Here is a 26,867-nt window from a genome sequence, read left to right as displayed (position 1 = left end):
TTTACTATGATATAGTAACCTCACTTACTGCGCTATGGGGTACTTGGGGGCATTTTGGAGCAGTTAAAAATATCCCATGGGGTCCCACCTCCTCACGTTAATGAGGCTAATCTGTCTCCTCCTAAATATTATGCATTCAATCTCTTGTATTTATATGCAACTTTTTAGTTATCAAAAGACTTTTATGCCTCTTCTTTCACCATGTCACAGGTAAAGCGGGTAACTTATTCTCATCTAATGGAATACAAAAACAAGAAATTCAGAGGTTAATTTATTTGCCTCAATGGCACAATGAATTTTTTTGGAGGACTGAGATGAGAAGAAACTCAGGTTACTGTCTTTGCAGCCCCATTTTTTTTATGTCAGTACTATGAGGATAAAAGTCATGTGGAATAGAGAATTGATGTGATTGGCTGGATTCTGTCAGCTTTGTAGCCACATGGTAGATGTTTTGCTGGGAATCTAAAGTTGGACTAAACTATTGCTTTGTCCAGATATTAGCAAGTTCTATCACCTGCTGTCCATCGGCGTCACCCTAGGAACTTAACAAAGAGAAAACAATGTCTAGACACTTTGCCAGAGAAACTGAATCACAATCTCTGAGGATGGGGCCAGGTCATGGTTAGATTTTTTGTTTGTTTGTTGTTTTTAATCTCCAAAGTGATTCTATAATGCAGCTGGGGTTGAGATTCACTGAGTCTTGGCTGTGTGAGATACAGTGGCTAAACTGAGAAGCAGAAGCAATGGCTGTTTATGAAGCCAAGAAATTAGGACCAAAAGTGTGAGCAGCAGTGCAGATCATTAGAATTCTGGCTGCTGCTGTCTTTCGGAGGAACAGACACATCTGCACGTCAGAATGAAGAGGAGATTTCCGACACCTCCAACAATGGCATTGACTTTCCAGTTTTAATTGGAACAACCCCACTGACTTCACTGTAGATATGTTGGCTCCCTGAGACTTGCAGATTTTACAAAGGCAGATTAAATGTTCTAGATAAACAGGATGTGCTCTTCTAATGCCAGATGACTATCAGATCATACTTTTTATTCAAGGTCACTTTGCCATGTTGTGTCCCAATCCCAAGAGAAAGGGGAAAAAAAGAAATACTGATTATCCTTTGCATGAGCTGCCACTTTCTGGGTTGAACTAAATATGAATAGATAATAAGTCATGGCTGTTTTTTAATTATAACATGTTTCCCTACAGCCTTTTCCCCACTGACATTTCTTGATATAGTTCAAGTTAGTATCGCTCGTCAGTGCAATGTTTGTCTCCTTGATAGAGAGGACTACAGGGCCTTTTCAGTATTTATCTCAGTTTCCCCAGGACCTACAAGTTTCTGCACAGAGTAGGTGCTCTAATAAGGATGGTTGAGTTAAATATACATATTAGCTAAGGGCACACCATGATTCACAAGTTACTTACCAGCTCAACATTTCGGATCACATGGTGTGACTCTGGTCATGATGGTTAAAATAACTGGAATATTCCCTGCTTCCTAAAAGATAATCGCCAACATGAAATCTTTAAAATTACAGCCTAGTAGAATCACCTACTCTGGAGTGACTTGCTAAGTGCTGTGGAATTGCAAAGGCAAAGAACCTTTCTTCTTAATCAGCTCAGACTCTTAGTGGAAAGCAAGTTACAGGCATTGAGAATTTTAATAACAAACAATTTTTTTGATTGAATTTGTTTTAATTATTATACTTGAAGTTCTGGGGTACATGTGCACAAGGTGCAGGTTTGTTACATAGGTATACATGTGCCATGTTTGTTTGCTGTGCCCATCAATTCGTCATTTACATTAGGTATTTCTAAGAGAAAACCAAACACTGCATGTTCTCACTCATAAGTGGGAGTTGAACAATGAGAACACATGGACACAGGGAGGGGAGCATCACACACAGGGGCCTGTGGGGGGCGGGTGAGGGTTAGGGGAGGGATAGCATTAGGAGAAATAACAAACAATATTTATCGAGTACTTGCTATGTGCCAGGCACCATACTCAGTGTTTTATAAAGATGATTTTTAACCCATTTAGTTGTTCCAATAATCCTATGCCTCAAATAAAATCATAATCCCCATTTTATAGATGGGGGATCCAGAAAAGTTAAGTAAATCACTTGAGACAAAAAGCTAGCAAATAGAGGCACGTTAAGATTCCATCTCAGGCAGTCTGACTTCAGAGTACATATGCCTAATTACCGTGCTATGCCTTAAAAACACACAGTGCTGAAAAGTGATCCACATGGCAGGACCAGATGAGTAGCTGAGGAGAGAAATGCAGTTCATGCAGTGGAAAGATATATCTCTGGGGAAGACAAGATAAGAGACAATATGCCATAAAGGTCAGAGTTCAGACTTTGGAGACAAACTTGGCCACTTGCCAAGTGTGTTTGTTTAGCCAAGGCTCAGTTTCTTCATCTGTAAAATGAAGATGATGATACTTCTCATAAACAGGATTATAAAGATTAAATGAGTCTAGTGCATGTGTAGTGCTTAACCTAATGCTTGCCATATGGCAAGTGTCTGGCACACAGCAAGTGCTTGATAAATTATAGTAATTGTTGTTACCAAATGAATAAGCAAGACCTGAAATAATGAGTAAAGCTCAGGAAGGAGAAATAGAGCATTTCAGTCGCCAAGAATAGCGTGAGAAGAAGCTGCAAGGTAGCAATGCATTCCACTAATATTGTCTCTTAATATTTATGACAAAAGAAGATACAATAAAAGCTGGGAGTGGGTCAGTTTGCTCTATACTCAAGTGTTATGGGAGAAAAATTGACAGAGCTCATTTTACATTAGGTCGTGGTGATCATGCTTGCCTGGTGAATTAGCTTAAATATTCTCTGGGCATTTGCAAACATTTAAAGTATTTAAATATGATCCAGCCACAATTTAGGAAGAATAGTGTTCTGGGCAAATAAATTCCCTGCTGTTGTGTTGGATTATTGGTCAGGGAAGAAAGGAGGGAGGGGCCCATTCAGGAGATTATTGCGACCATTTAGATGTAAGATGATAATGTCCCAACCAATGTAGTGGCCCAATGTCCAAACAAGTGTGGTGAGATGACAATATCCAAACCGATGAGGGGCTCTGAGCACATCAGCAGCAGGTAACAGGACTTAGTACCCGGTCGAATTGCTGCTTCTGCTCCTGCACCACTTCTTGTGTCCAAGGACACCTGTGAAGCTGTGAGCCTAGGAAACTGGAGAATGAAGCCAGCAGTTGGCAAATCTGGGAAGGGATGGGTTAGGAGAGAGCAGTGGGACAGGAGACAAGTTCAGTTTTCGATGATCTGAATTTACACTCAAGTGGAAAGAGTATAGTTGAAAAGCCATGCCTAATATCTAGCAAAGAGAGGAAATAGGCATGCAGAGGAAAGAGATATCTTTGGGGACAAGAAAAGAGGCAATATGCCATAAAGGTCAGAGGCTGGAAATACAGTTCTGGGAATTCTCACATAAACTGATAATTAAAACTATGGAAGTGGATGAGCTTACTATAAGAAGGTGTCAAGAGAGAAGAGCTGTAGACCCAGGAGAGGTATTTGGCAGGGCGCACAATGAGGCAGCTGCAGGATGATGAGGATGGGAGCATAGAAGGAGAAAAGGCATAAGCTCTGGAGCCTTGAGAACCAGGAAAGGGAAAGGGAGCGCTGCAGAGGAGAAGGCCATGCACAAATGGAGCAGGTACCTACCGCAAGCCAGGGAGAGTGAGGACTGGGGCAAATGTTGTGGGTTTGCCTCTACGGAATACTTTTCATAATGAGGTGAGGACTAAAGTCAAACTGTCCAGAGTAAGGAAATCTTGAACTACCAAGGACTTTTCAGGGTACTGTATTTCTTGGGGTTGGGGGTGGGGGGATAAAGTAATACTTTTTTTTTTCATTCTGAATAGCACACACATTATATGGTTAAAATCTAACAAAATCCCTGAAGAAGGAAATGAAGATTTAGAAGAGAAGTCACTGGCTAAGGACAGCAAAGCCATTTCTCAGAGAGATGGAATGGATGGGGGCCATAAAGGGAGGAAGTGCAGAAGGCTAAGGTGGCCCTGCCAATTACTGTAATGTTGGAATATTTTAAGCCACATTGCAAATAACTGCTTCCTCCAGCTCCTGGAGTGCCTCCCCACCTCTGCTTTAGTCATCCAGTCCCTTTCCTGGGATCCTACACAGACTTCCCTACAATCTAGCAATGACACTGCTAAGGTCTAGTCCAGCAGGAGACCCCCAGGCCCTGCTCCTGCACAGTGGACAGAGATTGTTCTGATTGGTCCATTATTATTATTATTATTATTAAAATAGTCAAGTATTATTTTGGAGCTTACGTAACACATGGTAGAACCACAGAACTGTGAAGCTTGAGAACAACCTAATGTAAAATGAGCTTCGCCAAGTTTTCTCACATAACATTTGAGTATAGAACAAACTGGGCCGCGTGCAGTGGCTCACGCCTGTAATCCCAGCACTTTGGGAGGCCGAGATGGGCGGATCACTTGAGGTCAGGAGTTCGAGACCAGCCTGGCCAATATGGTGAAACCCCATCTCTACTAAAAATACAAAAATCAGCCGGGCATGGTGGCATGTTCCTGTAGTCTCAGCTACTCGGGAGGCTGAGGCAGGAGAATCGCTTGAACCCCAGAGTCAGAGGTTGCAGTGAGCCAAGATCATGCCATTGCACTCCAGCCAGGGTGTCTCAGTGAGATTCCGTCTCAAAAAAAACAAACAAAAAAAATAAAAACAAACAAACAAAAACCTGACCCATTCCACAGGGCTTCCCTCCGTCTGCAATTGGAATGCACCCCTGGGCATTGTTTTGCCATGGCTTAGGGAAACCCCTCCACATGGTGAATTAATGCAAGACGGACTAGATAAGAGCAGTTAGGAACTCAATGTTTTCACATAGATGGCAATCTTTTGCTTAAAGCCTAAGACCCACAGTGACTTAACAACAAGAAAAGAGGGATAAAAGGTTATCAACGCCGCCCACATGTGCAGTGTGTTTTGGAAAACTTGATCCCATTGTGTACAAACAAATGTTCCCCTATAATCTGATAGTACTGAACTGCCCTGACACAATGCTGCTGCAGGGCCTGATTTCAAGGCAATGGAAAATTAAATAGGAAAAAAAATGTCTTCAAGGCAGTTCTTTAATTGTTATTGTGTCCCATGTTTGTGTTAAATAAATATTTAGCTTATATTTTTGCTTGTGCAGGAGATGAATCATCTAATCAAATAAGGTCAGCAAAGATAAGTCTTGCCACCTCTGCAGCTGAAAATACAGATTTATGAAGGCAGGCTCTTAAAGTTACACTTAAGGGTTTTTTAATCTGTACTTCTACAGTTCAGGGAGTAGGTTGCTGATGGCATTCTATCCTTATTGCAACTCTGTATCTCATGGAGATGAGCAGAGTAATAATCACAGTAAAATTTGCAATGATAGTCCTCCTGAAAGTTGGCATTGCCATCTATCATCCACCATTAAAAGTAACTCTATTCTTTAGTAGTAGAATGCTTGTATGTGCTCATCTATTTTCAGGCTCATTTAGTCTCTATTTTGATAAGTATATGTTTGCAAAAGGGCTGCCTGATCGTAGTCTGTATCCCAGAACACAAGGTTTGGGAGACATTAGGGTATATGCCGTTGGCTTTTTTCAAAGGTTACAATAGTGTGTCTAGTTAGCCAGATGCAGGCCAAGGTTTAGTAAGAGGTATGATTTCCCTTGATATTGTACTAATACAATTAGTTCCTTTCTTAAAGAGAAAGCTATGCGTATAACATCACCTACTGCGTGGACGTGAAAGCTAAGCAGCTTACATGTGGGAAGAACCTTCACCTTCTACTGCAATTTACTAACAAATTTCGTGAGTTTCATGTACTCACCATCTCCAAGTCCTCACTCCCCAAACACTCTATAACTCTTCCCAATACAGTTTCTATCCAACCATTCCAATGGGATTTCCTTTGCTGAGAGCATACCATGTCTCCAAGTCCAATGAGCAATATCAGTCTCCTCCTTAATGGACTTCTTGGCACCACTGGACATAGTTGACCACCCCCTTCTTCTTCTTCTTTTTTTTTTTTTTGAGATGGAGTTTTGTTTTTGTTGCCCAGGCTGGAGTGCAATGGCGTGATCTTGGTTCACTGCAATCTCCACCTCCTGGGTTGAAGCAATTCTCCTGCCTCAGCCTCCCGAGTAGCTGAGATTACAGGTGTCCACCACAATGCCCGGCTGATTTTTGTATTTTTAGTAGAGACAGGGTTTCACTATGTTAGGCAAGGCTGGTGTCATACTCCAGACATCTGGTGATCCGCCCCCCTTGGCCTTCCAAAGTGCTGGGATTAAAGGCGTGAGACACCTGGCCCAGCTCCCTTCTTCTTAAAACTTGACTTTCCCCAGTTTCCTTGATTCCACTAGCCTTGTTTCCCTCCTGTTCCTGCCTCTCTGGTTTCATTCCTGTCTCAGGCGATTAGCCACTATTTAGAGCTGGTGATGGGAGTACTAAGAAGAATTTATCAAGACAGTCGTAGGTAAAGAAAGGCAAATTTATTAGAAAAAGTATGAAAATATGTTGCAAGGATGCAATGGACAGGCCAGCAAAAAGGGGCTGACTGTAACAAGACACAGTCTTGCTGGGGATTTTATAGAATGTTGCTTCTATTGTGTGCTGAAGAGGGCTTTGTGCAGTACTGATAATGCCAAGGTTGCAGTGAGCTAACTTGCATTTTTTTTAATCAGTGAAGGGTCTGGTCATAACTTGGGCACAGGAAGATTGTGAGTTATTTGCACAGGAGGGCTATGTGTTCTGGACCATGAAGAAAGGCAGACTTATAGCTTATCTGCTTTTTATTTTTGCTGTCCCCTGTTCCTGCCAGCCTGATTCTTTTTCCCTAATTAGGACTTCACAATTTCCAATCATCTTGGCTTTGTCATGTTTCTTAACTGGACCTTTGATTGTTGGAATTCTGTAGGACTTGTTTCTAGGCCTCCTTCTCTACTCTGTATTGCCTCCCTAATCAATCTTACCTAATCCTGTTGTTGCAATGACAAGTCCTCCCCATCCTGGCCTCTGCTCACCTCACCCCCTCTGCCTCGTACCCTTCACCTGCTCTCTTTTCATGTTCCAGCCACTCTGGCCTGCTTGCAGCTCCTCAAATGTGTCATGCTCTTTCTTCACCTCAGGGCCTTTTCACATGATCTTTTTTTTCCACCTAGAACCATCTTCCTCCCCTTCTTCCAAACTCCCCTGTTGTTTTTAGCTAACTCCAACTTATGCTTTAGGTTTCAGCTCAAATAAATACTTCCCCTGGAATATCTGCCACAAATCCCTAAGACTAGGTCAGGTCCTTCTGGTATAGCCTTTTGTAAACAATTCTGCACAAAGGTTAAAGGGATGGGCTCTTGAGTTAGACTTTCTAGGTTCAAATCCTGGCTCTGTCACTTACTAGCTGTGTTATCTCAGGCAAGTTATTTAACCACTCAGTGGCTCAGTTAATTTTATATCATACCAGATCTGTACCCTTTAATTAGATATCATACTAGAACCACCCCATTAGAATTGTAAAGATTCAGTGATTTAATATTGTCGGTGCTGAGTTTAGTGCCTGGTATATAGTAAGTCCTCAACAAATATTAATATTATGATTACTGTTCTCGGTAGCACTTTCACAGTCACAGTTAAACAATGAATTGAGTAATTTATTCTTTAATAATGTTCATCTACTTCATTAGACTTTAAGCTTCATGGAGACAGGGACCGTTGTCTTGTTTACTGCTACTTCCCCTTCACTCAGTAGAACTCTTAACATGTAACAGGACTTAATAAATGTTTTTCCAGTAAAGGAATACACAAATGAATAGATAAGGGAATAAATAGATTTACTTCGTGCAATAGTTATAACAATAAATATAATACAAGCAGGAAGGCTAAGGGCCTAGACTAAGTGTGTGTAGGTGTTCAGGGGAAGTAGAGACTATTTATAACTGGACAGATCAGGAAACCTTCATCTGCGAGGGAGCCCTTTGCCTGGGCATTGAAGGATGGGTAGAATCTGAATATGCAGTGATTGTGTGGGGTTAGGGGACAGGAAAAGATGGAGATTAATAAACCAAATAAATGATAGGGTTATTTTGGTTTCGCCAAACACAGAAAAATTGTTTGACAGTAATTACTCCTGTCCCTCCCCAAAATTAATTCTCAAAGTTTGACTTGGCATTTTTACTTTTGCGTGAGCACTGGAAAATCTCTTGCACTATTTTAACTTATGAAAAAGCAGCTGACTTTGGTAGTGAAAATATTATAGATGCTTATTACATATGCTGACTCTTCTAAATAAAGTCCAGGTTATGGAGAGCCTTGAGGATCAGTGAAAGTGATTTCCTTTATTCTGAAAGCAGGGAAAAATTGAACAGGGAATGTTGTGTGAAGAGTACTTCAGGAAAATCCATCTTGCATCTCTGTAGAGAGGGAGCAGAGAAGTAAAGAAGGGAAGCCATTGCCATGGTGTACATGAGGGGCAGAGAAGGCCTAGACTGTGTAGTAAGTCAGAAGTGGTGGGATAAATGCAAGATAGTTATGATTATTCTCAGAAGTTAACTAGAGTGAGCCTGCATTTGAGTTGAAATAACTGTGAAGAATTTTAGACTCTTAAAATAGTAACAGGACTTCAAGAGACCAACTCCTGCATCCCAATTTTGAAATTATTGAGTGCAGTCAAATCCCTGGATTTACTGATAAGAAAACAGGCTCAGAGAGATAAAGTGACTTGCCCCACATCACACAGCTAATTAGTGGCAAAATGAGGCTAGAAGTTTTTTTCCAGTTGCCTGGTCAGCTGTCTATAACTTATAATTTGTTTGTTTGTTTGATTGGTTGGTTGGTTGATTTCCCACAAAGAAAATCTCTTAGCTCAAATGGCACCTTGTTCTCAGGAGAATAGACAGCTTTGTTTATAATTTTGCCACTACCGTCTATCAGCTGTGTGGCCTCAGTGAATTAATCGTCCTTCTAAGCTTCCTTTTCCATGTCTGAAAAATGGGGGTAATTTAGTAGTATCAGAGGCTCCTTGAGAGGGTTAGAGGGCGTAACCCTTGCAGAGAGCTCAGCAGCAGACCTAGAATATAGTGAGCACGCAGTAAGACAGGACTCCTACAGTCATTTTCACTAGCAATTATTACCCACCAATTATAATTAATAACCAATTAATAACCACTGGCAATTATTACCCACAATCCTATCCTACAGTCATTGTCACCAGCAATTATTACCCACCAATTATAATTAATAGCCAATTAATAACCACCAGCAATTATTACCCACAATCCTATCACACATGGTTGCTCCAACTGTCAGAGGATATCATTGGCTAAAATTTTGAGAATCATTGGTAGATCTCTTGGAGTTCTGACTAACTCAGCTCCTAGCCACCTCTGAGCTCTGAGACACTCAGCTCTTTCTAGGCCTGGTTTTCTGATCTCAGGGCTGATGAAGGATTTCTAAGAGAAGAGTTGATCTTAAGCACTGATTGTTTCTCTATATTTTATTTTATTTTATTTTATTTTATTTTATTTTATTTTATTTTATTGAGAGATAGGGTCTTGCTCTGTTAGAGGTTGGACTAGAATGGTGAAATCATAGCTCACTGCAGCCTCGAACTCCAGGGCTCATGGACTCAAGCCATCTCCCCACCTCAGCCCCCTGAGTAGCTAGGATTATGGGTGCATGCCAGTGCACCTGGCTATTTACAAAAAAAAACTTTTTTGTTTTTGTTTGTTTTGGTATAATACAGAGTCTCAGTTTGTTGCTCAGGCTGGTCTTGAACTCCTGGCTTCAAGTGATCCTTTCTCCTTGCCCTCTGAAAATGCTGGGATTGCAGGCATGCGTTACCACACCCAGCCAGCACTGGTTGTTTCTAAGGGTTGTAAGAACAGGCCAGTTCCACAGTGAAGCTTCCTGGTGCATAATCACTCTGCAAGAGAATGCCATTAATGGTGGCTTCAGGGAACCCAGATCATTCATCCTCCAGATGCAGTGTTGCTGAGAATCTTGATGACTTATTCCTGGCATATGATGTCAGGCTGTGCTTTATTTTCCTCTCCCTGTCTTCTAACTTCACAGACAGGAAAATAGAGTCAGAGGAGACCAGGAAGTTGCTCAGAGCCACAAGGCTAATACTGAGGGCTAGGGCATATTTCCCAGCTTTGGTGAGTTTTAGTAGAGAGTGTCCTGGATTTTAATTTAAAAAGAGAAGGAGATCGGGAATGACATCTGATAATGTTCTTTCTTTCTCTGCCTCTGTTTCTCTCTTTGTCTCTCAGTCTTTGTCTGCCGTTTACTCCAGGAATTTTAGAAGAAATATGAACTTTTAGGGAATTTGGCATTAAAGGGGCCCTACTGAAGACAAACTGCCTTGAATATGGGATGCTGCTCCATATTTTTAACTGGATGAATATAGACTTTTCCCCACATTGGCCAAGTTAAACAGTTTTTGCTTGCTTCCTCACAGGTATGGATACCTGTGAGCTGGAAGGTTTATACGATTAATGATGCAGGTTAAAGAAAAGTTGGTCTTTAGGTCTCTACCCAAGTGTGGCAGCAACCCCAAAAGCTGAAGTGAATTTCAGCTCGTGTCACTGTTCCCATTGGTCAGGTCCATTCCATACTGGTTGTCAAATATGTTGACTATTTCCTTTCTTTCAAAGTGGTGGCTTTCTCCTTTCTTTTGAGTGAAGAATCCCTGACATTTGTGTGTAACTGATGACTGTATATCATCTTCTGCATCCAGAGAACACCCGCCTCCCCGTGGTAGCATCCTTCCTACATCTCCATTTCTTTTGGCTTGCAATCTTGTTGTCAACAAATAAGTCAACATAGATAAGAATGTTAATTTATTAAAAATAGTCTCAGCAGAGGCAGGGGTGGGGGAAGATGGATGGGGACAGTATTGGCCAATGGCCTGTACAAAAGGGCCAGACATGACTATTTGGAAACATTGTAATTCTTGCTAACTGACCAAAAAAAGGATGCACTACCAACATTGGGAAATCGTAGAAAGATATGGAGCCAGCTCTAGTCCTTCTAGTATGTGAGTCCTTCCTTGGTTATCAGATTCGAAGGGAGGCTCATTAACTATTCAGTTACTAAGTCTCGTCTCCTTGATTAACTGCCTCAGTAGGGAACCAACTGAGGTTGGGGCCTGAAAAGACTACTTTGCCTCCTAAATACCTGACTCATTCTGTATTAGCCTGTTCAATACCCACAAAGACACACTGTCTTTCAAAAAGGAAGATAAAACTTCCAATAGAAAATTAAGCAGTACATTGCTATGATTTCCCCATAGCAGATGCATCTGGTCTTAAACAACTACTATAACCTAAATTGCAAAGCATTTCCCCCAAACCATTGAGTTGCAGAATTTAAAAAATGTGTTTGATTGCCAAATTTGCAAATTGGATCAGTTTTCCAGTTTTCCACTGAGGAAGAGGAAAAGGTGGCAGTTGTCAGCTGGCAATTGAAATACAATTTTCCCTGGCGTGTAAATCTTGCCTATCATCAGTGTGTTATCCTGGCCATGCTTACCTGGCGCTCCCTGCAACACTGCAGCCAAAGCCTGCCCTTCTGGATGGTTGCATTCTGGATTCTATTGACGATCAGAGTAATAATTATTGCAGCCTGCATTTCTGGAGTTCTTCATGCCTTTTAATCTCATTCGAGTCTCAGAAAACTCTGTGAGAGAATTAGGGGAGGTACAATTATCCCGGTTTTACAGATGGGAAAACTTGGACTCAGAGAAGACAAATTACTTACACAGGACACAGTTACTTTCTAGTAATCCTGGATCCTAACCCATATCTTGTGTCTCTCAGTCTAGCATTCTTTTCACAACAACACATGGGCATAGAAAAGCTACAAGGAGAGGAGTGTGCACAAAGTAGATTGTCTTGGTCCCTAGACCTTCTAGGGTGGAGGTTATTCCATGTGACACCCTACTTTTTAAGTGAAAAAATGTCAAAAATGATTCATCTCATCACCAAAAAGCTATTTTCATCATCAGCATTATAAAAGGAATTTTAAAAAATCAACACATAAGGCCAGGCATGATGACTTACGTCTGTAATCCTGGCACTTTGGGAGGCTGAGGCAGGAGGATTGCTTGAGGCCAGGAATTCAAGACCAGCCTGGGCAATAGAGTGAAACCCTGTCTCAAAAAATAAAAAAAATAAATAAATAAAATAAAAAGAACTCAATGAATAAGATGGGATATATAATGATACTAATATTCTATATTATGCACTATAATATGAAATAATACTGTAAGGTACAACTTACATTTTTTATAACCAAGTCCAGCAGTTTTCATACTAATGGGTCATAGTCCATTAATATGGGTCATGATGTCCATTTAATGGGATGCTACCAGAATTAAATTAAAAATGTGGAAAGATACTCTATGATAGAATTGAAAATACCAAAGTATATTGCATGTAGCGAAAATGAATAGTGTTCTCTGAGTCTTTTTGTTCATAAATTATGTGTAAGTATTTCTTACTCAAACATCTGCTACCTTTGTCCTATTTACAGGCACCATTCTCAGCCTATCAACCTGCATTCCCCTACTGTGACCATTTCTTCACCCAAAGGTCTGGGCAGAGAATGCTAAGTTGATTCCTTCATGCTCCTCCTTCCTTTTATGTCTCTTTTGAAAAGTTCTTGTGTAGGATGACCTTCAAGACAGGGCTTGCGAGTTCTTTTTCCTTGTTTAAGAAATAAATTGCTGTATATCTAAACCATCATATTTCCATTTCAGGCCAACCAACTCAAACTTGAAGACATGAAATCCCCAAGGAGAACCACTTTGTGCCTCATGTTTATTGTGATTTATTCTTCCAAAGCTGCACTGAACTGGAATTACGAGTCTACTATTCATCCTTTGGTGAGTTATATCCATATCTGCTATAATTTTTCTTGTCACATTTTTCTGATTTCCTGACTGACAATGGTTCTTACAAAAAGTTTAGGGAGAAAAAACTTTAGGGGGAGAAAAAACATTCTTCCCATAATTGCAACATAAGAAAAAATGTTGCAAATGAGGAGAAGGGGTGAATGTAAACCCAGGTCAGTGTATTTGCTGGGCTACCACATGCTCTATTCTGAAATAAGTGGTGGTGTCAAGGGAACATCAATGTAGCTTCAAGAGAGACCTCCCAGGGTTCCTTCCTTCACTAAATTACAACCACTAGGCCTAAGTCTTCCACTCTGTTAAACTGACAACAATAACAACAAAGCGGATTTGAAGGATTGAGCAGAATGTATGTTCTCAAAGGATTTGTTTTAACTGGGACATCAGGCTAGAACACATTCCAAAAGACATTAATCTGTGTGTGTGTGACAATCACAGACTGATATAGCTGAAGGGACCATAGACATCATAGAAGACCTTTGCTGACAGATTATTCAGGTGGTTTTGTCTTTGGAAAGTCAATGAGAGTTTAGCTTAAGTAAAGGGAGGCATAAGTACCCCCTTATTCCTTATGGGAATTTTCAGGTTATTCCTTACTTAGCTTCTCCCTGCACCAGAGACAGGGCATGTTACTGGTTGGGAATCTTTGAAGACTGATGTAATTCTCTCTGTCTCAATTTCTTCATCTGTACAATGATGCTAATAGTAGTACTGATTTCCTTTTATTGTTATGAAAATTAAATTAGTTCATATCTATAAGATGCTCTAGAACAGTGTCTGGCACATAATAAATGTTATGTAACTGTTTGCTGTTATTGTTTCTCTTATTGTAGTAATACTTTCCACTTTTTTGTTTTACATATTTCAGTTCTATTTTTTTGTCAGTCATTGTTGTTAGAGATTCATTGGTATGTTTTTAGCATTATAAAATGCCCTTCTTTGTCCTACTTTGTATGTTTTAATTATTTGTCTACCATTCCAATTGTCATTTCTGCTTTTGTTTGTGTGTTTGCCAGATTTTTGTCCTTTATTTTTTCAAGCCTTTATATACCACTTTGTTTTATGATTCTCTTGTAAACAATGTGCGTTTGATTTTTTTTCTTTTAAATCAAACTTGAGCAAGTAAATTTGTATAATTTATTCCCATTTGATATCATTTTCAAAATGCTTGATCTTACCTTCAGGATTTTGTTTCACGACTTCATGTACTTTCTTCCTCTTTCCATTTTTGGTTCTTTCATTGTTTGACCTAGGTTATCTTTGTCTTTTCTTTATTTCTTTCATGACTTGGGGAATATATATGGTGTGTCTCCTCTTCCAAACCCCAGTGTGCAGGGTACAACCTGTACACTCATACACAATAGCCTTCCCATTTAAATAGAGAAGGGAAACATTTAAGCTTCTTGTGAATTCACATAGTCAGTGCAGAGCTCTGGCTATCCAAGGCAGGTGGGGTAAAAGCCAGGGCCTGAGGTGATCTCAGCAATGGGGTTAGCTTTGCCTCTGTTCCAGCATTTCTTAGTGCTCCTGGCTGCAGCAATGCCTTCTCTCTATGTCACATCTGCCCTCCTAGTGATGGCCCTGGCAAAGCCCCTTCATCTGCCTGGTGGTGAAGGCTGGTCAGGGGATAAGCTGACCTCCTAGGGATCTTGGTGGAATGTGAAATCCATCTCCTTGGAAGCTCCTACAACTCACCTCAAAGGACCCCACTTTTCTTTGGTAGATCTACCCTTCAAGGTATAATGTCTTCATGCAACCCAAAGGCTGAAGACTCCCATTGGAAAAGTGCACTTGAGCCTGCCTGATCAGTTTATACTGCCCTAAGCTGCCACCCAGTTTCCATGACTGACCTTCTGCCATCTTAAATGACACATGTATGCAACATCTGGTGATGGGCTTGGTATTTGAAATTGTGAAAAAATATGCCTAACATAAAATTTTACATCTTGAAACCATGTTTAGGCATACAGTTTATTAGTATTAAGTATATTCACATTATTGTACAATAAATTTTCATAATTTTTTCATTTTGCAAAACTCAAACTCTATACCCATTTGTCAATAACTCCTCATTTCCTTCTCTACTGACAGCTGCTGGTTACTACCATTCTAATTTCTGTCTATTAATTTGGTGATTCTAGATACCTCATGTAGGTGGAATCATATAGTATTTGTCTTTTTGTGGCTGACTTATTTCACTTGGCATATTGTCCTCAAGGTTTATCTATGTTGTAGCCTGTGTCAGCACTTCCCCTCTTTTTAAGGCCGAATAATATCCTATTGTACATATGTCTATGTTTCGTTTGTCCACTCATCCATCCACGGACATGAGTTGTTTCCACCTCTTGGCCATTGTGAATAATGTGCCTATGAACGTGAATATACACATGTGGGGTGAAGGGCTTTTAAAGGGTGATGATGTAGCTCAGTGCTTCTCAAGCTTTCATGTGAGCATGGATCTGCCCAGAGACCTTCTTCAAATGCAGATTTTAGCTCAGGATGCCTGGGTGGGTCCCAGGATGCTGGTTTTCAGACATGCTGCCCTGGATCCTGCTCCAGTGACCATCTTAGAGTTACAGGCTATATATGCTCAACTTTGATGTCAGGTCTGAGTGGAAGCCCAGCTCTGACTCTCATTAGCTTTGGAAACTGTCAACTTTCTTCGTTTCCCCGAGTCTGTTTCCTCTACATGAGAATAAATCATATCTCCTTCATCTGTTTGTTGTGAGGCTTCAATGTTCTACATGCAACCCACAGCACAGTGACTAGCACAGAGCCCAAGTGCTTATGAATTTGTAGCTATTTTTAATATTCTAGTATTAGGTTGGTGCAAAAGTAATTGCAGCTTTTGCAATTACTTTTGATACAAATAAATCCCTCTGAATATGCTTATGTGAGGAGACATTGCTAGAGGATTCTTGCTCAGACAGTTTTCAAACACAGAAGCAAAGATGTTAAGTTGGAAGTTTCAGGTCAAGAAGAAGAGGCATGTGTGGCAGGGCTCGGGTGAGTAGGGTTAAGATTTGGGAAAGCAGGAACCTTTGCTTACCTTCTCGTTTGCCATCCTGTTCCCTGGGAATTTTCTTCTTCATGAATAAAAAGCCACCTCTCATTCCTGACTGACTACCCACCCCCACTCCAGGCCACCCTGCCCCACCACCACTACAATTATTTGTGAAGTCATCATGTCCGACAGGTGGGGCACTTCCTGGAATTGGTGACCTTGTCTTTTCTGGCTGAAGCTTTGCCTTCAGGAAATTCCCTCTGGACAGCTCTGTCCACTGTGGCTCAGACAGTCCCCTGGGGACCTCTACACAGATGGAGCAGGCAGGGGAGGTCCAATTGGGAGCTCTGTTTTCTTGTCTGAAGTAAATACACTGCCGAGCACTGGGAGCCCTGGCAAACCTATGCTCCCTTGTGAGATCTACCCAGCACCCAAAGTGTAAGAGGAAAGGCAAGTGCTGGAGTCCCACAGTTCCCCAAACTGCGATAACATGAGGACTCAGGATGGTAAGGCTGGTCCCCAGTGAGCCCCATGCCGGCAGGATACACGGCACTCACCACTACCAGAGACTGCACTGAGCACCTGACATGCCTCAGCACTTATTATTTTTCATAATGTAAGAAACAGAGGATTCGAGGGAGTGAATGACATCTCCTAAAAATCTGAAACTGTGGGATTCACTTCTTAGTGTGACCATTTGCTCTATTCAAATCAGGTCCCGTGACTTGGCAGCCAGATCTTTGTAACTCCTTGAATCTGGGGATGGCCAAGAGCATTTACCCATCTCCATCCCAACTCCTCAGAGGCTTCATTGCCATCAATGTGCTTTTTCCTCCATTATATCCAATGATTGTAGGGCTTACAATAGGAAGTAGGCTGCTCCCACTGGACAACGAAGAGGCTGTAGGTGACAGAGCTGTGGAAGCGGCACTTGCAAAGATGTGGCCTGAAAGTTCCAGATGATCACCATAAAGATTCCGGAAATCTTCAGAAAGTAGTGTTTCCAAAATATGGCCTCATGTCAATGGATGCACTGCTTGAAAAGGCAGTTTTCTGCACCTCACCCCAGACCTACTGAATCACACTGGGGGCAGGGGAGACCAATGATCCTGATTCTTACAAAGAGTTGAAATATGCTGCATTAGATAATTGAAATATATCTTGATTTTAACATGTAACTGACAAGACAAGAGGCAAGACCTCAATGCTTTAGTCCTACTGGAAAGCAGAGAGAATGAAAACTCGACCTGGGATAACTGCCCAAAGGTGACCATTGGAGGTCAAGTTCTCCTGTGTTGTCTGAGTCCCCTAACTGTTGCCTTGAAGTGTGGACAGAGAAAGCTCCCAGTGGCCACTCCCTCCTCCCCACCAGGCCCCAGAGAGGATGGAGGCAGGAAAGCACGAAGAACCTTCCTTTTGCCTGGGCAGAAAGCCAAAGCATTCTCCAAGGGAAGCTGGGCTGGAACCAGTCCTATACATTGACTTTGCACCTTCAGTTCCTGCATATTCAAGTACATCTAAAATAACTTCACTGCAAATAAAGCAGCAACTGGGCTTTTGAAATTCCAATCATCATCCATCATTCCCCTATTTATTTCTTCAAGAACATTTATGAACTATCAAGTACACAGTCGCTCCCCATTTCCTACTGACTTTAATACATTCCTCAACCAGTACCTCCTAAGGGCATCAGCGAGGGGAACAGGTAAACTTTACATGGAGTGGTAAATTGCGGACATCTGATCTTTTCCTAAAAATGTAACTTAGTAAGAGGAGGGAGACCAGCCAAGGGAACTGTTCACTGGAAAGGAGGAGGGAATAGGAAGAGGTTATACAGACACCGAGAGAAACGGCTCTGGGTAAAGAGAGACCCGCTCCCTGAGACAAAGCCAGTTTCCCAGGACTCTGCTGATAAGATGATGCAGTGCCTGCGTGGACAAGTGCAGACTCTGGAGCTGGCTGGGTTTGAATCCTGCTCTGCCTTTAAAGTCTGTGTGATCCTGGGCAAGTTACTGGACCTCTCTGTGCCTGTGCTTTCTTATTAGTGAAATGTGGATAATAACAGCATCTACCCTTGTCTTGGCACAGGGTGTTAAATACATCTTAGGAAGTATTATGTTTGTCATTGTGATGATGTGAGATAACTAGAAAATAGTGGTAGACAACCCTGACGGCAGAATGAGCTCTGCCCCAGGTGGCAGTCATGGATGCGTGGAGTTCCGGGTAAAGCACAGATCTCTGTGGGCAGGGGTTATCTGGGAGACTTCAAAGAGATGGGGCTTTTCTATTGAGTGTGAAAGGAGTTTGGAATGGAAAATACATCACAGGAAAACCTGTAGGCAGGCAGGGATCAGCTAGGAAATCCTTGTCAGGTCAAGGTATGGGGTAGGTTCTGTTACCAGCTGCAGAGCTGGTGGTGATCCCATGAGTGAAACTGATCAATGCCTATTCTTTAACAAAAAAGCTATAGGATGAAGGAGATGAACTTCACAGAAATGCACCAGGTGGCAGGTGCAGCGTGATGCCCCCAGAGCATCTTGATGCCCCCTCCCTGAATAGCATTTACCATGTAACCAAAATTACTTTCACGGCCTTACATTTATTAATCATTTTGTCCTCGCATCAATGTTCTGAGATAAGCTATATTCATCCCCATTCTATAGGTAAGAACTGAGGCACAGAAAGATTAAGTGATTTGCCCAAGGTCATACAGACATTTTATGATGGAGCTAGGATTTGAACTCAATGTCTGCAGAGTCCTTACTTTTAGTCACCACACTGTATAATAATAGCTAAAATGTATTAAGAACTTACTATATGCCATACTGTAGTTTGCTTAGTTCTCATAACAAACCTATGAAGTTGATATTGTTATTATTCTCATTTTACAGGAAAAAAACCCTGAAGCTCAGCAAGGATAAGTAACTTCCCCAAGGTCACAAAGCCACAGAGTAAGTGGCACAGTCTTGTACCCAGGCAGTCTGACTCTAGAGCAGGCTTTCTTAGTTCCTACTACAGAAACCAGCAATAGAACCATCCAGGAGAAAAAGGATCAGATGTAGAAAAAATAATTTCTAAGCACACACAATGGTTAAAGAGCCCTAATACAGCAGGAAGATTGGGGTTAGGACAGGGTGAGTGTTGAGAAGGAGGTCGTGAGACTTGTCTCGAAGGTCACTGGGATGACTCAGTTCAAGTCAGGCAGAGAGTACAAGTTTAGAACATTATAATAATTTATGTTTTTTGACAGGATTCAAACTGCAGGAACTCTGAGAAAGTCAGATATGATGATTTCTTCTGTTCCTGGTCTAGAGACTGGTCTGAAAAAAAATGAATTCCTAGGTCACACTACAGTAACAGCTCCACTTTGTCTTCCAAACCATTTCATTGCTATGTGCCCAGCATCCACGGGACACATGGTGCTAACCCAAAGTCTGCAGCCTTAAGCTCAGCTCCAACATTTAGGGGTATCTAAGCGGGGAGCCACAGTGAAAAGACTTCTCTAACGTTAATTGACAACTTTCTCAAATGTTCTTTTCAGAGTCTTCATGAACATGAACCAGCTGGTGAAGAGGCACTGAGGCAAAAACGAGCCGGTATGCAAACTCTTGCTTGGCAATCCCTTTTATAAGTTGACTCAAATGATATGTGTTGCAACTTTTTAAAACATTGTAGTCTACATAATTCAGCCTCCAATCACATCAGGGTCATATAGTGCAGTGTGATTTCCAAAAATAATTACTAGGAAACTCCATTCTCTACCAAATGACAGTAACTGGATCATAACAACACGTAAGAACCCTCCTTCCCTCCCCATTGCCATCACTGCTCCTCACATTCCTAGGATTTTTCTGTGGCTCCCTCCTCAGCTGCCCTCCCGCACCACCAAATGGCCTACTTCTCTGCCTACCATCCAGAAGCCTTTCTTTTTGCTTTAAAAAAAAAAAAAAAAAAAAAACTTCTTTTACTTAGGACTTTATCCTGTGAAGCAATCTAACCACGAGGCTCAAGTCCTCCTCCTCTGTTTCCCACTCCAATTTTCCCACTCAGTTCTAAAGCAGTGATCTGGAAAATACAAGACTCAGCCCTTTGGAGGGTTAGGGGTAGGTGAAGAGCTGCAAATTCTGAAACACCGACCCTCAAATCCCATCCTGAGTGGACCCTGCGCAGGTGTCAGGTCAGGGCCGCAGGCTGGGTATTCCCAGGACCTGGTGCTCCCACACCCAGCATAGAAGCCCTTCAAAAGCACAAATCGGATCCTGTCATTTGCCCCCATAGAACTCTTCATGGGCTCCCTTGGCCTTGGAACTAAAAGCCAATCCTCTGCTCGTGACTCACCAGGCCTTCCGTGCCTTTCCCACCTGATCTCCTTCTGTTCCCTTTCACGTCATCAACACCCTGCCCATCATCCCCCTTTGTTTATCTGGGAGACCCCCACTGAAGCCTCAAGTCTTATGAACTCTTGCCCTGTTAGGCCCTCCATCCATTCCCCAGATCATCAGAGACTGCTTTTCCTGGGTTCCCGTTCCCCTTGATACATTTCCATTCACAACATTTGTCCCAAAGCACTGTAATTATTTTACTTCCTCTTTACCACCCCCAGTAGAGGAGAGCTCACTTGCGTTCTCCTCATCTCTGTAGCCTGGCATCAAACTCAGTTTCTTTCTCAACCAGTGAGCGAATAGATGAAGCACTTGCACGTTCACATTACAGCACCTTTCTGAATTCCTATCGGAAAACGTCTGCTGGCTGAGTGGCTGTACCAACTATCTAGAAGGAAAAATTTTTTACCCTATCACATTAGGATGGAATCATTTTTTCAGCCATGTGTGACTTGATCTAGTGAGTCTAAAAGAGACAGTAGGCTGCCAAAGAGGGCAGGCTTACCCTAAGATCAGAGTGGAGGCATCTGTTCAAGCCTTTCACGGTGCAGTGGCCAAACTCAACTGTTGTCCAGCGCTCGAAATGAGAATTTGACCACATTCTATTAAGCTCTTAAAATATTAATTGGAAGATCATACCACTGTTGGTTTTCCCTCTCTCCCTTTCTCTTCCCTTTCTTTTCTTTTCCGTTTCAGCCTTCGTTTTCTTAGCCCTGTGGGATCCCATGCTCCCTTTCTCCCTCCTTCCCCCAAGTGGCCTATGGCACAGTCTATACGTTCTGTGCTCTAAAACAGGTATCATTACCTCTACCCCATCCCGACAACCCTTTAAACTTTTCTGCACTCTATGACAGGAACAAAGACAGAGATGTGCTCATTTGGTATTTTGAAAGACTTTGGCTTTTTAAAATCAAACTACTGGCCAGTGAGTTCCAGCTCCAGGTTTCTGCCAAATTCTTCTAAGGCTCAGGCTGCTGGCTTCCTCAGGAGCAGTGGGTGACTACAGCTGTAAAAGGAATGTCTTCCTGCACTTCTGAGCCAGGCTGTTTATGACCCGTGGTGACAACGTGAGGGGGTAGCCCTTGGGGAGGAAACCATTTCTACATCTAAGGATTTGACATTCCAAAGTTTTTCCAGGTGTGCTTTCATTAAAAACAATCATGACAATGTTAAATCAACATGAAAAGATGTTTTCCATTTATTATACATGGTCCTCTGTGTTCTTGGGCCTCTAGAGTCATTTGGGAAGTGTTAATGAATCAACCCATCATCTGCAGAAGATGGATTGGCCTTGGTACTTTTACAAAATTGCTGAAGTAAGAAATGGCCATAGATAAACCTAGGTACTAGGCCCCAGATTTCCAGAATGTAAGTTGCAATTAAGAACATGACTCAGCGTGGTGGCTCACGCCTGTAATCCCAGCACTTTGGGAGGCCAAGGTGGGCAGATCACGAGGTCAGGAGTTCGAGACCAGTCTGACAAAACTGGTGAAACTCCGTCTCTACTAAAAATAGTAGTATTCCCAGCTACTCAGGAGGCTGAGGCAGGAGAATCACTTGAACCCGGGAGGCGGAGGTTGCAGTGAGCTGAGATCGCACCACTGCACTCCAGCCTGGGCGACAGAGCGAGACTCTATCTCAAAGAGAAAAAAAAGAACATGACTCTCCAGGAAAATGATGAAAGGAAGCAACAGAAAATGTTACCTTCAGCAGGATGCCACATGGAGGTGTCTGTGTTCTGCTTGGTTGGTGTGTTAGTTAAGTGAGGTGTTAGAACTGGGCTCTGATTTTCAGATTGCTATTCCCTTTTACATACACACACCTCTCCCTTTCTGAAGCCTGGATGCCAGAAGGATACAAAGGTTCTACGAGAAAAACAATTAGGTCAGGAGTTTTTTTTTTTTGAGTCACTGGACAAAATCTTTAGCATTTGGAATAGAATCATCTTTAAAGATAGGATCAATACTTACATTTATTCTCAGCACACCATGAATTTCTACCCATGTGACTGGTCAGTTACATAACCTAACTGGCCCCTTGAATTTATATGTGTGTGTGTGTGTGTGTGTGTGTATATATATATATGCATGCATATGTCTGTGTATATGTGTATACATGTATATGAGTGTGTGTGTGTGTGTGTGTGTGTATACTGTTGTCCTTCCCTTGGTATCCATGGGGGATTGGTTCCAGGAACCCCTCAGATACCAAAATGTGCATATGCTGAAGTCCCTGATATTAAATTGTGTCAATTTGCATATAACCTATGTACATCCTTGAATATGTTTTAGATTATCTCTAGATTATTTATAATACCGAGTACAATGTAAATGCTATGTAAATAGTTGTTGTACTGTACTTTTTAAGTCATAGTGACATGAAAAAAAGGCTGTACATGTTCGGTATAGACAAAATTTTTAAAAATATTTTCCATCTGAGATTGGTTGAATCCATGGATGCAGAACCCCACAGATACAGAGGGCTGACTGTATTATATTACATATATATATATGTATCACATATATATGTATCACATATGTATGTCACATTTACACACACACACACACACACATATATCTCACACATATTACCTTATAGGGTTGTTAGGAAGATTAAATAAGGTTATGTTAATATTACTTTTAAAATGTTAATTGGATTATCTGGTGTTTATTTTTCTTTTAATAGTTTTTTAAAGAAATTTAAACAAAGAAAATCGATTTATTTATAAAATAGTGTTGCGTTTGAAAGGGCCTGATCTACCTCCAGTCCAGAGAAGGTATTCTGTACCACTTGAAGGCAGGGGCACAGATGCTGTGATATAGGAGTTAGCATTTTAGGAAAACTCTTTCAAAATTCTCTCAGGAAAAAGAAGCCTGCATGAAACCTAGAGGCGAGAAAAAGCATGGAGCTGCCTGTTAGGACAATGAGTGGCTGTAAGGGAGCAGAGAGAAATAAGAATGGGGGAAAGATCCCGAGTCATGTCACGATTCCATCAGGAAGTGGATTCTGGATCAGCTGAGCGGCTGCCACAGAGAGGTGACTGATGAACTCACTTAAGTGAAAAGTATCCCCATGGTTATGGCTAAATAAATTACACGAAGAAATTAGTGCCTGGGAGACCAGCCAGGAGGCTCGGCAGTCTAGACATGCGACTCTGCCATGTAGTAAGATAGGAAAGAAGCAGAGGAAATTCTCGCCAAAGACATTTTGAAAAACACAGCAAAAGGTCTTGGACAGATGTGACTTGGGGATGAAGGACAGCAATAATCCCTGTGACTCTTCAGGAGTGCACAAACCTAGGAGATGGTGCTTTGGGAGGTCACAGGTAGAGACCAGAGTTGGAAGGAGAAGCTTGTTTGGAGGTTTGCAGACAAACTCCAAATTTAGTCTTATGGGGACTCTTCATAGGGGAATGAAAGTGGATGTTTCTTATTGGTTAGAAGTAACGCAAATATCAACTGGCCAAGTTCTCCACTCCAGCTTTCTGACAGAAGGGGTGTGTCTTGGAGCCTGGTGCTGAAGAGCCCCAATTGATTATTCTCCGGCTTTAAAGGAATAACTGATGAGAGGCAAAACAGCAAGAGAGGGGCATTCAGGATGTCCAAACCCTGCACTGGATGCGCTCACATTTTCACATCTATTTAGTCAGAGTAAGGTTCCTCCCAGACTGGGTCTCTGGCTGCTAGCACGGAAATCCTGCCCTTTCTGCAGGCCTAGCAACCTGGGTGTGCTGGCCCTTTTAGATCTGGGTCCAGGAAATGCCGTGCACTTCCCAGGTTGAGGAACAGACTTTTGGGTTTTCATGATTGCAGCCTTTCTGATGATGACATGTAGCCCTGAGTGCTCTGAGCCGGCAGCGATGGTGGTGGAGTGAGATAGAAGACCTGGTGCTTTCAGGCTGGTGTGTGGAGTTGGTTTTAAGCTTGACATTTAATGTTGGGAGTGTTTTGCTTTTTTAAAATTTTTCTGATTAATGTTTTTCTTTTTTGTTTGTTTGTTTAACTATACCAAAGGTGAAGCCTGATAGGAATAATGTTAGCGTTTCTTTTTTTTGAGACAGAGTCTCACTGTGTCACTCAGGCTGGAGTGCAGTGGTGCGATCTCGGCTCACTGCAACCTCCGCCTCCCAGGTTCAAGCAATTCTCCTGCCTCAGCCTCCCAAGTAGCTGGAATTACAGGTGCATGCCACCACACCCAGCTAATTTTTTGTATTTTTAGTAGAAACAGATTTCACTATGTTGGCCAGGATGGTCTCCATCTCCTGACCTCGTGATCTGCCCGCCTTGGCTTCCTAAAGTGCTGGTATTACAGGCGTGAGCCTCCACACCAGGCCCTTAATGTTAGCATTTCTTGACCTATCAGCACACATCTGCATAAAATATAATCATTATATTTATGATAATCAGAATTACTATTTTACTGGCAACTATATGCCAGACACTTTGTTAGGGGTTTTCATGTAGGATTCCAGCTCTTTAACAATAATCCTGCAGAGAAAATACTACCTTTCATTTACAGATAAGCAAAGTATGGCTCACAGAGTTAAATGAGCTGCCCAGGTCAGAAGACATTCCTCCCCCATTCTCTCTGGCTCCAAAGTCCATGCTTATAGCTATGAGTTATAGTTTTCAACATGTGTTCCTGGTTGGCTCATGAAGTCTCATTTCATGGCTCTTGGAACAGCTTTGTAGCGTAAGGAAGACTGGTATATCTGCCTTCATCTTACTAGGTAAGATGGGGCTAACTTTGATGATTTGGGTATATGGCTAGCTAGTGGAATGAATTCTCTTCCCTAGACTTCACAGTCTGGTGTTTGATGACACAGTGCTGCCCACTTTCTCCTCCATCTACACCTGCCAGGTAGCCCATAGCCTTGGGTTCTGACGATTTTCTTCTTTGTGAACAAATCTTTCTGAAACCTGAAGAGAGAATGAGATCCCTTCACTGCATCTGCAGAGCAATCACACAGTAGTAGACAGACAATGCTGCCAAATTGCCACCTTCTAGAATATGTCAAGAAACAAGCCAAATGGTAGGTATCTTTTGATATTTACTTGCTAAGACCGACAGGGAGAAACAGGAGAGCCAAACCATCAACGGTAAAATTGCATTGGCCCCTTTAGTCAAGAGGAAGCCAAACCAACCAATCTCTTTTCTCCTGGGTGAAGTTAGCAGGCAAGAAGTTAATTTACCCATCTACTTAAGCTCTGGCTCTGACAAACCATAGTTCCCATTAGTGTTTCCAGGCAAAAGTAGAATTGTTTGCTTAAACAGCTGTGATTAAGACCTAAATATCTTGGTTGCAGTTTGTGGCCAACTTTCCAGAAATGTCCCTGTAAGATAAGTGCTGTGTGGCTGGCAGTGATTTATGGGAAAGGAGAGGGGAAATCCTGGTTGTCTTGTGCCTCCTGGGCCTGCTGATAGGCCTCTGTCTGTGACACTGATGACACCTGGAATTGGCTACCTTCCACATAGGGCATCAGCGAGCCAGAAAAATCCAGATAAACAATGCCAGGGGCAAAGAAAACACATTAAACTATCAGGATTCAGACATCCTGAGGAGCAGAAGAGGATGAGAGTGCATCCAAAACACACACACAGAAGTTGAGGAACTGTCCTCATGCCTCCTGGTCCCTGGTAGTCTGGAGAAGGACAAGGAATGTTACTTTACAGGCTCTGAAGTCCTCAGGTTGAGCAGGACAGGTGGGTTTGGCATTTCTAAGCCTAAACTCTGGGCCTTCTGAAGGAGTGAGGTGAGAGAGCCTCTGACCCCACCGCTATGTGGGTCACGCTGATCGCTGAGCATCTAAGCTGCTCCTTAGGTGCTGATCCTGTCACCTTGGTGCATTACAGGGGAAAAAGGCTCAGCCACAGCCTCTATGTTCTGTTTGCCTATAGGACCTTGATACTGTTCCAGGCTTCAGACGAGAAGAAATGACCCAATTTCAAGTGCGTACTGGGGGATTGAGGGCATCTTCTTGCTATTCCTCAAGCAAGCCAAGAGGGTTGCTATCTCAGGGTTTTAACACCTGTTTACTCTTCCTAGAGTGACATTATCCAGAGAGCTTCCTGGTTCATCCCTTACTTCATCTGAGTCTCTGCTCAAAGTTTACTGCTTGAGAAAGGTCTTTTGTAACCATTCTACCAAAAAAAAAAAAAAAAATCCCTGTTGTCCCCATCACTCTTGCCTTCCTTTATTAAATTAAAATGTAAACTTATCTTTTGCCTCCAGTATAATGATGAAAGATCCTCAAAGACAGGGCTTTGCTCCTTTTATTCACCCTGTGTCTCCAGCTCCTAGTGCAGTGCCTAGAAAACAGGCATTCAATAAATAGTAAAATTACAGGTAAATCATTAAATCAAGGAACAAACAGATGAGCGGAGCAATGCTTAATATCAAAATACATGAGTGTCAATGACAATGGGTCACAATGCATTTTTCCTGAATGTGAACTTTTTCTTTTCTTTTTCTGAGATGGGGTCTATCTCTGTCTCCCAGGCTGGAGTGCAGTGGC

The 26,867-nt window shown here is 42.0% G+C and overlaps 1 protein-coding gene across 6 annotated transcripts in view; it reads left to right on the top strand.

The window, feature by feature from the left end:
* ADGRF5 (adhesion G protein-coupled receptor F5) overlaps nucleotides 1-26,867 on the top strand; it is a 102,145-nt gene that overhangs the window by 35,233 nt on the left and 40,045 nt on the right. For all 6 annotated transcript variants that reach the window (XM_003311354.6, XM_009451410.5, XM_001140861.6 and 3 more), the window contains exons 2-3: nucleotides 12,814-12,939; nucleotides 19,512-19,566. In XM_003311354.6, coding sequence (XP_003311402.1) covers nucleotides 12,838-12,939; nucleotides 19,512-19,566 — 157 coding nt within the window. In that variant the 5' untranslated portion in view covers nucleotides 12,814-12,837. The remainder of the gene's footprint in view (nucleotides 1-12,813; nucleotides 12,940-19,511; nucleotides 19,567-26,867) is intronic.

This window comes from Pan troglodytes, chromosome 5 (genome assembly GCF_028858775.2).
Source record: "Pan troglodytes isolate AG18354 chromosome 5, NHGRI_mPanTro3-v2.0_pri, whole genome shotgun sequence".
Classification (NCBI taxonomy): Eukaryota; Metazoa; Chordata; class Mammalia; order Primates; family Hominidae; genus Pan; species Pan troglodytes.
The sequence above is the reverse complement of the archived record's forward strand: the minus strand, read 5'-3'. Positions and strand labels throughout refer to the sequence as shown.